The sequence below is a fragment of the Amblyomma maculatum genome, chromosome 1, assembly GCF_055883805.1.
Source record: "Amblyomma maculatum isolate TAMU_Amacu chromosome 1, ASM5588380v1, whole genome shotgun sequence".
NCBI classification, from domain to species: Eukaryota; Metazoa; Arthropoda; class Arachnida; order Ixodida; family Ixodidae; genus Amblyomma; species Amblyomma maculatum.
In genome coordinates this window covers 27612504-27628620 of record NC_139344.1, presented here as the reverse complement: position 1 = coordinate 27628620, position 16117 = coordinate 27612504, and the positions used below count along the sequence as shown (strand labels likewise).

Here is a 16117-nt window from a genome sequence, read left to right as displayed (position 1 = left end):
AGACAGGTTGCTGGGTCACTTAGTGGTTTCCCGTCCCACAAGTCAGATTCCCCTGCCTCGACTGTACTAGGGCTAGTGGAGGGACGCATTTCACCACACTATTATTCTTTCAACCCTACTTCAAGGTACTTGGAAGCGGTGCCCACGTACCTATTTTGTATGACCCTCAGTGGTTTCTATTCACTGTTTTCTCTCCAATATAGTATGTTAGACGGCTACTTAGCCAGGCTGGAATACCTGCCCTATCCGGGTTGACCGGTCTGAACATGTGTGCCCAATACTCTTGCGTGCACCTACAGAAGTACGGCACTAAAGGGTCACCACTCCCTTTTTTAGCCCTGAGTCAGCGAGCCGCGGTTCCTTTAGTACTACGCGAGCAGCTCCGCGGGGCCCTTGGCAGCGGGCTGGGCGTTCCCTTGGCCAGCACCACCATTCAAGGCCAACGGGTTTCGAACCCCTTGCCTGAAGCCCTAGTAAGCAAGCCACGGTTTCTATTAGGGAATTTTATAAACTGCACTGATCTCCAATGATGAAGGCGTTCGATTACGCAGTCTCTAAAAAAAAAAAGTTGCTTAAGTATTTTTTAGTTATTCATTTTACTGCACTCTGCGGCACAAATAATTTCCGCCTTGTAGTTTACCTGCACCGAACGCACCGATGTGTTTCAGGGCTTTGCAAAAATGCGCAATGAATAATTGAAACACTCTGTACAGGGCCTGCTAAAAGACTAGAACTCGCTGTAACGACACCAGCTGCACCAGTATATACAGGTAAAAGCGCAAAAAACCATGGACGGGACACAAGAGCAAGAACACACAACGAGCACTGTTGAGTGTTCTTTGCTCTTGTGTCCCGTCCATGGTTTTTTGCGCTTTTACCTGAAGATGAATGGCCAACAAGCCCAAGCTGCTGTTCTGGCTAATTACATTGCCAGTTATATGTCTGGTGGTGGTGGAAACATTCATTGCCAAGATCTAGCCAGGGCACTCAAAAGGAGAGCCCTTGAAGGGCTGTCCTTGAGATAGCGCTAGTAATGATCTTGCGCCGGTCCCGATCGGAGGTACTGGTAAGTAGGCGCTGCTTTTAAAGGTCCCCAGAAAGGGGTCACAAAGAAGGGTAAACAACGCCATAACACTGATAGTTATTGAACCACCCATCATTCTCCCGCAAAAATTTTCGATCTAGCTTCTGCAACACCAGAGATATCGGCGATTAAAAATGAACCTTCCAATTTTCCCTCTCAACTCGTACGCCGAAGGGAGCCATAAAAAAAAAAAAAAACAAAGAATACAAGCAAGTTCAAAGCTCCGCCCAGACATACGTCACTTCGACGAACTTCCGGTTGCCGCGCGCTCGCTCGCTGGCGTACTCACGCCAACCCGTCCTCGCTCGCACACGCCTGAGGAGTTTGCCAGTTCGCGCAGCGACGGTTAGTGTAACCGCGAACCCGTGGTTATCCTATGTTGCGAGCGGACCAAACCATGGTTGCACCGCTAACCGCGGTTACCGCAAACCGAGCTTGACGACCTCGGTTTGCGGCGTTAACCGAGGTTATGACGGCGTCTGTTGACGGAAGCTACTCGTCGGCGCCCGAGTGCGCGAAACGTACGAGCGGGTCTGCTTCACAAAGTTATTCATTTGCCCACTGTATCACGTTTAAAGATCGATGTATAGATTATGGTGCCGCCCGACGTCTTCGATTACGGCCGACAGCGCAGCGACTGCGTACTGAAGCCTTGTCTTGCCTACAGTATCGTTTGAATGGCTTGTTGCTGAGCAGAACGTCAAAAAATACGCGGCCTTAGCTATGAAAGTACACGAGTTTGCAACGCTTGCAGCACGGGATGCCGCGAGCAGGCTGAGGTACGTTACACAACTACCGCGGGGGTGGAACGTGCGAGCGCGGCGAACGCCGGCGCCGTGCGTGACCGTCCCTAGTCGTCGCTAGGCCTACATTGTTTCACTTCGAAGCCGCGGCTGTCGACGCTTTGGAACATGATCAACGCTGTCGTAAATCGTCTACTTATGAAACTGCCTTATAGTCATTCCTATCCTGCCATAGTAAAATAATTATAGGATTAACTCTGCCGACGCATTAATCGCAGAGCTAGTACGAGCAGATCGGATCAGCCGAAATGCACCAGCGGCAGCTGGCTTGAGCAAAAACTAGCTTGTATCACGGCTATCGCTCTTACCAGCAATTTGCTGCTGGTCAGTGATCCTCACGAGGGCTTCATACTTGATATTCGGCTCTCTACACACTGAACACGTTTATCAGTGGTTTCTTGGGGGCCGTTTCCGAGGACCTTTAATCTAGGGAAACCTCTAGCGCAGGAGGATATGGGAATGAGGGTAAGCAGAATAGTGTGTGCCGAAAGCCGCCACGTTTGGCGCAGAGCTTGCAGGCAGAAGGAAATTGGTCAAGAAAGCGGGCGTGGAGAAGGATGGGGTATGGAGCGTTTGTAGCCTGAGCCGGGACAACGTTTTGCTTTTGAGGGTCGGGGCAAGGGTTAAGTATGTTCTATTTTCGCGGTAGTTGGTAAGGATTGTCACGATAGGACAGCAGGCACACCCCAGCATCCGAGGAAGGTCCCAGCCCGGAAAGTGAGACCCTGGACAGGGAGAGAGCCTCTTCGTTACCGGGACGGCCAACATGCCGGGCATCCAAAAAAATCTAGGAACCACTTTGGACCACTAAAGTGCGAAAGCCATTATAGCGCGATGGATCGTAGCCCTCCACTACGGCACCTCTATCTCCCTCTCTTCTTTCACTCTCACAATCATCCCTTCCTTTACGAAGTGGTACATGTGTCCGTGGCGAATTGTGACAGATACTGCGCCTTTTCTATCCTATAAATCAATTTCAAACGCCGCTGATGCCTGCTGTACTAACGCCTCCTAGACATCTGGGTTTGTTTTTGTTTGCTGTGTGGTACGGCGTTCGAGCAAGCGGCAAATGAAAGGAGCCGCACCGACGCTTGGATCGGACGCCCGGCGGGGCCAGCTTCGTATATGCATGAATCGTCTGGTGACGTCATGACCTGTCGTGACGGTACAGCATACGCCCCTTGTCGAACACAGCCAGCATTTCATTGAACACTTCAAAGTTCCCCAGCGTTCTATAATTCGTTTACAGGAAAGGAAAGGCGCAGTATCTGTCACTCGCGGAATCCCGTTATCATCCTCACGCTGAGACAAGCGGAATTATGAAGAGAGTTTCACGATCCGGGGCCTGGCGCAGTTGGTAAGGCGCCTAGCTGGGAATCCAAGGAGTGGAGGTTCGATTCCCGGCGGCGACAAGGTTCTGTCGACAACGATGAGGCATTAATGAATCTCGCCTTAATAAGGGTGACGGATTGTCGGGGTTGCCAAAAACGCAAAGGCTATGGGTGGCGAGGGGTGCTGTGCCATTGAAAACGTCAATGGCAGTGGTCTTGGAGTTCGGCATGATTTTAGTGGCCGGCGTGCAGGTCATGGCTAGCTCAATGGCTGCCTCCTCTGCCTCGGTTGCAGGATCAGCGAGAATTAAAGAAATGGAGAAGTTTTGCGTGCTTGTTGTGACTGCTAGTACTTACTATAGGCGCTTTCATAAGTGGCCGCATCGAAATAGGCTACACTGGGGTCTTCTCCATATTGTCTGTATAAGGCTTGCGCCCTGGCTGTTCTGCGGATCCCGTCCCGTGCTGGATTCATGTTTTTTGGTAGGGGTGGGGGCACTAGAATTTTGGAGCGAATTGCAGGTGATAGTGCGTGCCTCCGGATCGAAGTCCTATTGGGTATATGTGTACAGAATAGAGTTGCGCGACCTGGTGGTGTACGTGAAAGGCGTGCCGTCTGGACTGTCAGCGTGTACCCGCAGAGATCTTCATACGTATTATGTGCCACAATCTTGAGTACGCGGAGTGTAGAGGTGCTGGGAGGAAGGCGCAGGGCTGCTTCCGTGCAAATGCGGAGTAAAGTGTTTACTCGATCGTGTTCCCTACTGGTGAGGGGTAATTATAGGGAAGAGCGCATGCGGCTCTGCTAATGTATGCTTGGTTGAGGGTTGGCCGAGCAGCCCAACGTCTTCTTGCAGGGGTCAACGGCTGCTCAACATCATGGGCAATCCGGCTGTTTGAGGCGGCCGCCACCTTTTCCATACTTTATGCCCTCCCTTTTGTTTCCCTCAGGCCCACCAGAGTGAACATCCTGGACGGAGCACGCAGGAAATGGATCCGACGCCTGCTGGGAGCAACGCAGTGCTCTAGGATTGCGGCAACACTGGCGGAAGCCGGTGTCTACCCCCTGACCCTGCAGCTCCTCCAGAGAGGCCTCACTCACGTGGACCGCCTTCACCACACCCCTGACGGAGCTTCCCTCCTGACACAGCTGCGCAGCGCCCCCATTCACGATGGGACAACTGACGGCTGTATACAAGGACTTTATCGGAAACGCCCCAGGGTATTCCATCCTCCCTCCTCCACCAACACGTCCTCCTTTACAGGTCACCCTTGACCTGGAGGGGGTCAGCAAGCGCCGCTCCCCAGTTGCTGCCCTGGGCCAGGCCGCCGCAGCCCTGATTGAAGAGTGCAAAGGGAGCACCCTCCTCTTCACCGACGGCTCGGTCCTGCCTTCCACGGGCCAGGCTGCATCGGTTATGACGGCCCCACAGGTGGGGGTGTCCAGCTCTTGCAGGCTCCCCTTTCCAGATAGCTCTACCGCAGCCGAGCTGGCGGGCCTCCACCTGGCAGCGGACTACCTGGAGACTGGTCAGCCCCCAGGCTTCTATACCATCCTGTGCGACTCGAGGCCGGCACTGCAGCTCCTACGCAAGCCGTCCTGCTTCCAGCTATCGGCTTGCCACCTACGAGCGTGCCTCCAGGCCCTGGAGGATGCCGGCTTTGTCCTCTCACTGCACTGGATCCCGGGCCATGCGGGCATCCAGGGCAACGACGAGGCCGACGCACTTGCCAAAGCGGCCCACTCCGACAAGGTAAGTATGACTCACCATGTATCTGCCTTTGACTTTTCTAGGCTCCCCCTCAAGAAGACGGTAAGGGCCCTGCACCCTGATCGGCGCATCGCCGAGGGGAGGACATTCCACCGCCTGTCTGACAAGCTCGTCCGCAGGGAGCGAGCTCTCCTCCTACGCCTCCGCACCGGAGGTTCCTGGACGCCCACGGAGCTGTATGTCCGTGGCCGGGCCCCCTCCCCAGCATGCCTCTCCTGCGGTGATGCAGGAACGCTGGGGCACCTCCTCTGTGTGTGCCCAGCACACGCCCACCACCGTCGCAAGATGGAGGCAGGCTACCGGGTCCTTGGACTTCCTGCTGCCACCGAGGACCATCTGCTCTTCCCGGCCAGGAGCCCCCTGGCAGCCCACCGGCTCCTGCTGGCCTTCCTGGAGGAGTACGGCCTGACTGCACAACTGTAGCCTACCACCAGGCCTGCTGACCTGCTGGCCGCAGCGTTGGCGACGGAGCCGATGACGAGGACGACGACGAGAGCGACTCCAAGATGATGACCCCCCCCCCTCCCCTCCCAACATCCCATCTCCCCTCGTTGAGCGGGAGCCTGTAGGACTTTGATTACACTTATATGAGCCCCATGGCAATAGAGGGTCATTCCTAGTCCTCTGATTTGAATTACTAAATGAATGGGTTGCATGCCGAGTGTCAGAGTGATAGGTGTGCATCAAGGTGTGCGGGTTTGAGTCAGTAGAAGAAGCGTTGGGATTTAGAAGGCTAGCAGAACAGGCCTCTCTCCTCCACTTGTGTGTCAGTGGTGTTGAAGGCAGTTTAGAAATGGGTCATCATGGTGGCGTCAATGCCTTGGCATTCCCAAACAGTGATGTCATCCGCATAGTGAGCGAAATGCATGGCTGTAATTTCAGAAAGTGGTCGGAGATGAGTAAGAGAAATGTGAAACAGAATCGCGGAAAGAATCGCGAGCATGAGGTGGATGTCTGGGAGCGTATGGAGGCCCACAGTGTGACGGTTGCTGTTCCGTTGCTAAGAAAGGCCATTTATATGGGTGCCTCCATGTAGCGCTTGTAAATTATCAAGAATGGCAGTGTGTTACATTATCAAATGCTTTAGAGTGAGGTCTACACCAGAAACGGCTCGTGCATCGCTAGTTTGTTTATTTAAGGATATGGTGTTTTAGCTGGAGGAATACATCATGGGTAGCCAGACCCGGACAGACACTTAACATGCAGGTGGGGAAGCTCCCGTTACTGTTGTAGAGTCGTATATGAATTACTTTCTCCATTACTTTTCCTACACAAGAAGTGAGGGAAATATGTCAGCGATTGATGGGGAGAAGCACTTTGCCTGGTTTTGGGATGAACACTACTTTAGCCTCCTTCCATAGGCCGGCAAGCTGCCTTGTTCCCAGCATTAATTAAAGTTGTTGGTAAAGGTGGTTATGGAGGGGATGTCTCAGTTGCGTAAACCTTTATTGGTTACACCGACCAATCCGGAAGCTGAGTAGGTATCTAGGTTTTTATGTTCCGGACGCGAATCGGAAATCATGAAATGCGCTGCAATGTACTCGCTCATGCATTGTGAAGAAGAATCAGTGAGTCATAAAAAACAGTGCAGTGTGCAGAGAAAGCGGCATTGGCAGGACTCCGACACCTCCTGTCGTCTCGTATATCGAGGTACAATCCACCGAGCTCTGCCGAAGCAACGCCGCATCACAGTCAAGCCACGCGCACAACCCCATTTTCACTGGAAACCAGCTGATTTATTATTTAAAAAGAGCTTTCTTTAATGGGCGAGACAGGTTCACAAGACGTCGAGTGAAGATGAAGTAGCCGGCATGACCCATCCTAGCCCTGAGACAACAATGTACAGTTGAACTACTTACAGGCACCAGCAGGTGCATTGCACAGTCCTCAGCCATGATGATGCAACTCTCCTCCTGATGACAAAGGAGCGTCTTCCGGCGGCGCACGCATGCTCCGTGTGCATAACCCCCTCCCACGCACTGTTACCCGCGCTTCAGAGGTTCAAATTTAGGATTGCCCTCAATGTGACCAGCACTTTTGAGAAATGTGTCTCTGCCCCTGGTGCCTTTCCCGAGATGTCGAAGGCGACATCCACCACTTGCTAGGCACCTGCCCAGCACCGAGACCATTACAGACAACAACGGATATCTTGCTGTACGGGGCAGCTCCCTATGCTGTTCGGACCCAGGGACCCTGCAAATCGATGTGCTTTGAAATATATTATCAGACAACTTGTTTCCATAGAAGCGGTCATCCCATTTTCATCTTAGATTTGTTGCTATAAACGCCGCTTAAAAAATTGTTGGTAACACTTAAGCGCCGTCTTTAAGGGTATGACGCGATAGCGTGGGTGACCACTGGACATTTGAAGCCCCACTTTAACCAAGCCGTATGAACGTGCCTGCTTGGCTCCTAAGCCACGCAGCCACGTTCATATGGCTTTTACAGATTGCTCGAGCTAATGAGATAACCTAGTGCGAAAACTCGGATATTAAAATTCGCGTGACAGAATCACCAACGACTGATTGTCATTGAGAAGTTCGCAAAGGATAAAGGCCGTGCTTTTAACTTTATGGCGAAATACAGAGCGACAAAGAAGCACCGGTCAAACATTTTGCGATGATTCTCCGAGGAAAGCTAAAAAAAAAAAAAAAAAAAAAACGAGAGAGAGAGAGAGAGAGAGAGAGAGAGAGAGAGAGAGAGAGAGAGAGAGAGAGAGAGAGAGAGAGAGAGAGAGAGAGAGAGAGAGAGAGAGAGAGAGCGGGAGAGAGGGGGGGGGGTTTGTTCGCCTATATTTCTCGATGGATATACCCATATGCGCATTTCCCAAGATTTTGCGCCGCACAACCGTAAATAGAAATGCGTCTTATCTGCGAATAGTTTTTGCTGGCGCTGCTTTGATCATGATGCAATAGAAATTACAGCAGATCATTTTGTTTTATGGCACGATGTATTAACGACATCGGATGAGAAAGTAAAAAATATGCAAAGCGCAGTCTGCTTGATCTTACTAAATGTAGAATAGATCGCGATTTCCCGGTTGGCCATATTTAACGGCAGAAACTACACTCTCACTCAGCGAAAAAAAACTGTTCGGCTTCCGACTAAGTTACTGTAGTGCTTGCGTATTTTGGGCTCGGCATAATGAGGTACACAGAAGGGCGAAGCGAGCAGGAAACCGTCACTTGTGCACAAATACGCAGTGTGTTCAGGTCCTGAAAAACGAAAACGAACGAAAAAAAATAAGAGCATCAATAAAAATACGAATAATTGAACAAGAAAATGGCAGTGCGCCGCAATATTCACTGTGTGTCCTGGTGCGATGTCAGTGAACGTTAAAGAACCCCAGATGGTCGAAATTATTCCGTCTCCCTCCACTACGCATGGTCCCTGATAGCCTGCGTCGCTTTGGAGCTTTTAATACACCACACTAAATAAAACTTAAACAGCGGCAGTGGATTGGATTGGAAAACATTAATTTCAGCAATGAGCGATTTGTGGGCGCTACACTTAAATGGACTCATGTCCGTCGCTCTCGGCGACCTTATGAGCCCACTCAGTAGCCCAAACTTGCTTCAACGGGTCTGAGCTGGCCAGTATAGCCTCCCACAGCGGCAAACCCGCTGGCCGCCGACTTGTTCGCAGTTCATGAGCGGTCTCGCGCACCTGCGGCGCCTGTAGAAGATAAAGAGGACAGCGTGCCCCCGGGTTCCGCTCGCGCCACGTCTACCACAGCCACGCGCCCGATAACGTTCGGGTCAATAATGTTCGGGTGTCGACAGAATCGGTTATTGCTACCTTTGCAGGCACAGTCTGTCCATCGGAGATTAAAGCGTGGCCTTTAATATTCAGAGTAGATCCCCTACCATCAAAGCATCTACAGTGCAACAACAGCTGGCGTTATGGCCATACTGCTGGCGGTTGCAAATCCCCTTTGCGGTGTTGCAAATGCGGCGATGCCCATAAGGCACACTTATGCTCCGATCAAAATGTCAAATGTTGTCTTTGCGGCGGACTTCACTCAGCAAATTCTTTGGAATGTCCTTCTAGAGCGCATGAAATGCAAATTGTGGAGATTAGTGATCGCAAACGTTGCTCGAGGCGTGACGCAATTCAAGAAATTAAAGAGAGAGCTCATGGGTATGCAGGTGTGTCAGCCCGTTTTGGAGCATCATTAGACTCCTCGATGTATAAAGCCATAATAACTGCTGTCGAAGCAACCATGACCAAAATGGTCGATAGGATTGTGACACCAGTCACAGAATGCATATCCAACGTTCTTGGCAGCTCACATTTCTCAGGCTGTGCAAACTGCTATGGTTTCTCCTACGCCACCTGGGCATTCACTATCAGTGCAGCACTCATTAGCTGCAATGTCTTGCTCGCAAAATAAGCCTCTTTCCGCATCAGCTATGCAAAATTCTGACAAGTCAGACGAGGCTCATGATGCAGATATGGGAGAGACAGATACGCGAATTCTAAAACGTAGTGGATCCCCGTTGTCAAACCAGTCATCACCACGCCCACAGGCAAAATCAAAAAAGCAACAGCTAGGCTCTAGACCAAAGGAAAACATTTTGGGGCAGGCAGTTGCTGCTGCCCGGATTACATAACCATAAGAACGTTAAAAGTACTTCATTGGAACTGTAGATCTCTTTTTTCAGCTACTACAGCTTTAGTTTATCTTTCTTTAAAACAGAATCCAGTCATAATTGTTTTGCAAGAAACTTGGCTTACAACTGAAAAACATTTTCACTTACAAAATTATCGATCATTCCGACAAGATCGGCAGTCAAGAGGTGGGGGTTACTAATTCTGGTTTCTTCAAAATTTTGTCATAGGGCTAAGATTTCTTTTCAATATTTTACTTTAGATTATGAATTATTGGCTTTAGATTTTGAAATTCCAGGGTTCAGTCCGTTTACATAGCGAATGTTTATTTCCTTCATGGTGTTCAGGACACCAGATCTCTAGACCACCTACTAGTTAATTGTCAAAATTCGGTTATTTTGGCTGGAGATTTTAATTCGCACCATGTTTCGTGGGGTTACACGACGGATCCCTGCGGCAAGCGTCTGTGGGATTGGCTTTCAGACAATAACCTTAACTGCGTGAATTCTGGCTTACCAACTTTTGTACGTGCTCACAGTCAATCAGTGATAGATTTAACTTTTTCAAGCACTAGTGTTTCTATACTAAATTGGTCGACAGTTCATGGTGGCACATCTAGCGACCATATACCTATTGTTTTTGAGGTTAACTGCCACTTAACTCCGCCGACATCTCAGTTGAGATCATACGTTAATTATAACCAGTTTCACTCATTTTTGATTTCGTCTCTTGAGTCAGTGGTTGAGGCTACGGAAGTGTTAAAATCGCAAACATTATGCCAGGCTATTGCATCCTGTCTTAAGAAGTGTGAATTCTTAGTACGTGCATCTAAAGGAAATACATCAACAAAATGGTCGAATGCAGATTGTTCGCGTGATTATAGAAGAAGAAAGGCTGTATGGATGAAGCTCCTTCACAACCAGTGCCCCAAAAATTGGCATGATTATAAATTTTTTGCAGCTACATTTAAACGCACAGTCGCACAAGCGAAAGATAATTATGATACTGAGCATTTCAATTACCTTTCACAATCTAATAACCGACGGGCACTTTTCAGGTTTTTAAAATCACGGAAAAAGATTCCTGTCTCAGAAAATTTACCCTCATGTGTATCGACTCCTAAAGAAGCTCTTAAAACAGTAGAAAACATCGCTAAAGGTTTAGAAAAGCGTTTTTTGTCAACGCTTCCCAAATCCCCTATGTTTGTAGGCCCAGTAGATACGGTTAAGGATGTCCCTAAAATTACATTTTCTCAGCTTTCTTCGATTGTAATGACATTGCCAGCTGCTGCGCCTGGCCCTGATGGAGTAACGTCAAAAATCTTAAAGATCCTCTTTGAGGTGTCTCCAAATTCCTTGTTAGAATTGGTAAATTACTCAATTATTCATTCTTGGATACCTGGTGACTGGACACTAGCCAAAGTGATTCCTTTACGGAAACATAATGGTGGTGGCTATACTTTGGACAATATCAGACCAATATCTTTAACATCAAACTTGGCAAAATTAATTGAAAGGGTCGTACTCCAACAGGTTACCGAGTTTGTGGAACAAAAACATATTCTTAGTCCCTGTCAAATCGAATTTCGCGCAAAATGCTCAATATGGAATGCACATACCGACCTTGAGAGTCGAATTCTTCTTGCGCGGCGCAAAAAATGCATGCTGCATTAGTGACTCTCGATACAGAGAAGGCTTATGATAGTGTAGAGCTCCGAATTTTATTGCACAGATTAGGAACTCTACGTTTTCCACAACATTTAATTGAGTGGATATCTGCATTCCTACAAAACAGACAATTTTACTATTCATTGAATGGAGTGCATTCTGGCAGATATCAACAAACCAGAGATGTCCCTCAAGGGGCAGTTCTCTCGCCCGTGCTCTTTAACATTTTAATGAGTTCAATTCCCACTCATCAAGATGTTCGCACGTATATCTATGCGGATGACATCGCGTTCTTCACGGCTGCACGTGACATTCAATTTCTCAACAGGCGCCTGCAATCGTACCTAAGCTCCCTTCAAAATTGGTTATGTGACTTAAGATTTACATTGAAACGTTAAAAAGTGCGCTTTCCTTGTTTTCTATATTCAGGATCCGCTAAATCTTTCTCTAACATTTAAGCAGGAAATTATTCCTCAAGTTAAGTCTTTGAAAGATCTAGGGGTGATTTACGATGACCATCTGGCATGGAGGGATCACATTGAACATGTTGCAGCGAAAGGGGCTCGTGCTGTGGGTATGTTGCGCAGGTTAAGCAATCCAAGGTCTGGGATGCGGCGAGACGCATTTTTAATTATTTATGTTATGTATGTCCACCCAATTATAGAATTTGGATCTGTGTTATTGTCTGGTTCACCTGCTTACAAAATTTGCCCGCTTGTTCTTTTAGAGCGGGAAGCGCTTAGATTATGCCTTGGGCTCCCAAAATTTGTGGCTAACAATGTATTATACATTGAAGCCCGAATACCACCGTTGTTAGCTAGACTACAATTCTTGACTGTCCAGACGTATCTAAAAATAAAAAAAAAAACATAATCACAATTCCACCGCTCCCTATCAATTTTTTGTTGCGAGCCAGACTCCTTTTTTGGAGTCGGATGGCCTCGGTTTCATACCCCGCAGGTAATTCTAGCGCAAAATCTGTTACAGCCTTTGCACATAGTCCTTTCTAACATCCTTCCAACAAAAGTAAGTGCATCGTCGGTTCAAACTCTCTATGATGACATTTTCCCAAATAATGCAAAACACCTATCCCCTCACATTTTAAATGGATTATTAGAAGATCATTTACAAAGTCTTCCCGTTAGCATAATGATAGCAACTGATGCTTCTCAATTTAATGAAAAAGCCGGCGTTGGAATATACTGTCCGCTTTTAGACTGGGCTTTTTCAGTCCGTATTCCGGATTTTACTCATATTTTCCAGGGGGAGTTGCTGGCGGTGGTGCTTGCTCTGCGCAAACTAGACCCACCATACTCAACAGTGACTGTAATTACGGACTCTTATTCCTTGTGCTTGTCGCTTTCTTCGAATATGGATTCGCCAATTTTAAACACCTTTCTTTCATTGCTCCCCTCACATTTTAGCCTCATACATATAGTGTGAGTACCAGGCCACAGTAATGTGACAGCCAGTGAGATTGCTGATAGATTAGCTAAAGAATCTCTGAATGGCCCTGTGTTGCCCATCCTCCCGGCAACAGCGTACATAACAGCAGCACGATTTCGGAGGCGTGCCTTATTAAGTACGAAGTCTGGATCTGTTTTATCATCGGATGACTACCTGCATCTCAAGTATTACTGGAATAGGAAATCATGTCAATCAAGGAAGACTGAGGTCTCTCTAACAAGGCTACGCTGTCGTATTCCGCCCCTAAATTTCTATATGGACAGGTCTGGTTTGGCGCTTTCTCCTGTCTGCGCATTCTGCGGGGAACCGGAAACAATAGGTCATTTCTTGATATTTTGCCGCCGTTTTACCGTGATGAGAAAACGGTATTTAGAGAAGCCGTTACAACAGCTGGGTCTTAATTTGAGCAGCCAAATTTTATTATCGTTCGGTGCCACCATGCTTGGGTACAGCCACAGGCCTGTTTTTAACGCCATTCAAAACTTCTTAATAGAAACAAAACGTCTACCTTGCTAATATGCTTTGAATTTTTAATCTGTACATATAAATCTTAGTATTCTCCTACTGCGTGCGTTAGTATTTACTCTTTTTTATTTTGGTTTTTCCTATTTACATTTCCTTCTCTATTCCCTAGCATTTCTTTCTATTTATTTTTGCGATGTAGTAATGCATCTCAAAATCTAATATCTCTGCACCCGAATTCTTGTCCGATCCCCCTGTGTGAGTATGTGCCATCACATTAGAGGAGAACAACAACGCCTCGGCCGCAACGCTTCTCCTATCAGCTTTACCAGGTAAGCCACTCGCCTCTCTCCAAAATTCTAGACGTGCGTGGTCTCTTTCGCAATTATAGGCGCTTGCCGAACGAGTGAGCGGCAGCTCCTTCGCTGTTCATAGATTCGCTCAGCTCGGTTGAACGGCGGAGCACATTTAGAAGGCTGTTATTCGCAAGACGCAAGTCTTCGCTGCGCGCGAGGAAAGGTGAAAGCTCTGCCGCTCGTATTAGTCGTCGCCGCCTTTAAATTTATCGCACCCGAGATCCGTGAAGTTCGGTGGCCGAGTCCACTACAGCCCTTGAGTGTCATGACGTTGCGGTCTTCAGGCAGCTTTAAGGGCCTGCGCTCTAGGCAGCAAGGCTGACAGTGTGACCGAACATGCGAGCAAGTCTCTCGTTCGCCGGCAATTTCACTATCGTTATCTTTGCATCAGCATGGCATGCATCTCTTCATCATCTTCGTTCTTCCTTGTCCAAAATCTGGACGATCCCTCGGTGGTCTCGAGTAATGTCAGGGACGAGGAAGAAGAAGCGGGCGGAGGCGCGGGCAGGAGCGCTGTCGCTAGGCGCGCCGGCGTACATAAATATCGTCTCACCGTTATTGGACATCTGTATGTTCTCTTTTCCTGTGTTCGCCGGCGAGCCTCCCCGTAACAATATTTTTACCGTTTTTACCTTTTACGCCTCCCCTGGGACAGCCATTATGCCGCATGATTATGGAAACTCGGCGCGGCGAGCGGATGTTGGTATCCCTGAGGTCACATGTTGGATCCCCGACGGAAGCGGTTACATTTCGACTGGCGCGAAATGCAAAACTGCTCGCATACTGAGATTTCAGTGCGCATCAAATTATACCGAGCAGCGGAAGTAATCCTTGGCATTGCGTCGAACTTCGCATAGCCTGCGTCGAAGCAGCTGTTCAGTGCCTGTAAGAAATCGGAGGGCGTGTGACAATCAGTTCCACCTCGGTTTGCATATTAAAGTGTCAACTGCACTGCTTACGAGATCAAGGACCAGCTGAATATCAAGGTGCAAAGAAGGCAGCTCAAGGACTGCCCCGTGAAATCATGTCATAGTCTGCTTAGAAAGGTAAGACAGCACAGATTTCGCTCGCTGTCTAAGAGCTGTGATGGTTTCGTATACAAACACTGCTCACTTGCACTGCCTGATGAGGCCTGAGTGCACGCAGAGAACTTTTACAGCGAACATTCTTTACAAAACTGGTTTAGCCAAATGGCCATACATTCGGTCGTGGCATCTGCAGCCTTAGGATCATAATCACGTACTTATTGAATTAATTTCCGACAGCCACCACGCCACCACTGGCTGGTTGCCATTTAATTTTAAAGCGACAGCTTGGCCCTGTTCACCAGACAACCAGTGCCGGCGCCATCATAGGCATTGTGAGCGAAATATCACAACCACGACGCAGGCAGGCGGTATCCGGAATTACTGACATGGCTGCAGACCGACAGGACATAGGGTTGCCTGACGTTACGTTTAACAAGAGCTGCCGACTCGAGTCTCTTTCATATGGGAGGGTGATATCAGAATAAGCCTGCCAGAATCCCTATGCATTCACGTTACTCCTAGGCCACGCAGGCACATTTATACGGCTTGGCTAAATCGGGGCTTTATATGTGGGTTGATAGCCTACGCTATCGGATCACACCTTTAAGCATCCCCATACTTTTTTTTTTTTTTTGCCACCTTTACTGTAGGCAGGTTGCAGAGAATTCACGCGGCAGGTAGCAAATGAAATAATTTTTAAGTTAAATTCAGATGCCACCTGCCACAGTGAGCAAGTGAAGAGTGGAGACGAAACCAGCTCTCAACCTTTTTTAATAAAAAAGGGCAGTGCCAGAGGCAGAGAAATGTGGTGGTACAGAACGGGTGGCTTAGTGGATCGGGAGGTAATGGCGACCATGGAGGGATGCGCTGCCGTAAGGTGGCTCCCACCGGAAGAATTCTATAGCTAACGTGGAAGGATGATGTATAAAGGCTTAGGAATGCCCATCCTGGGGGTGGTTATACACGGCCGAAAGCAAAATGTGGCTCATCCAAAGCCGTAACAGGTCTCGTATTTCGGCTGAAACTCTGGAGGTGGATGCAGCTACTCAGATAAAGGAGTCTAGAATCCGAAAGGTGAAGTCGTGTAAATGCTCCCATAGCCGATACTCTAAGCGTAGAGTTTGAGTGAAAGAGAAAGCTGGCTAGCACTGCGCTTCACTCACCATGGAAAGGCGAAGGAATCCTGGCGAAATGAGGTTTCGCGTTAGGCTCTGCTATTGTTGGGCATAAAACGGGGATTCAGCCGCAACAAAGTGACTCTTATCGCGGCAAATCTCGAAGAAATGCCGTGAAAGTGTCCATATGCTAACCCTAGTTAGAGGTTGTAAAAACGTTCAACTGATTCAGTCGATGTGCCCACGGATGACCGCAAATTGCGACGCAGCAACCAATTCTAAGAGAATCTGCGTTTTCAGCACAACGGTAGTCAAACCAAATAGGAAAACTCTTTTTCCCAGCATTTCAGCGGTGAGTTAAGTGCTCTTTAGTGGTCCCTTCGAATTTCCAAGCTCAGAGCAGACGCCGAGTAACCTAGCA

General features: G+C 48.5%; 1 protein-coding gene across 1 annotated transcript in view; it reads left to right on the top strand.

The window, feature by feature from the left end:
• The first annotated feature begins 4636 nt into the window (after positions 1–4636).
• Positions 4637–16117, top strand: part of LOC146202001 (uncharacterized) — an 85877-nt gene continuing 74396 nt past the window's right edge. Inside the window, exon 1 of the mRNA XM_084599969.1 lies at positions 4637–4748. Within this exon, the coding sequence (XP_084456095.1) occupies positions 4637–4748 (112 nt within the window). The remainder of the gene's footprint in view (positions 4749–16117) is intronic.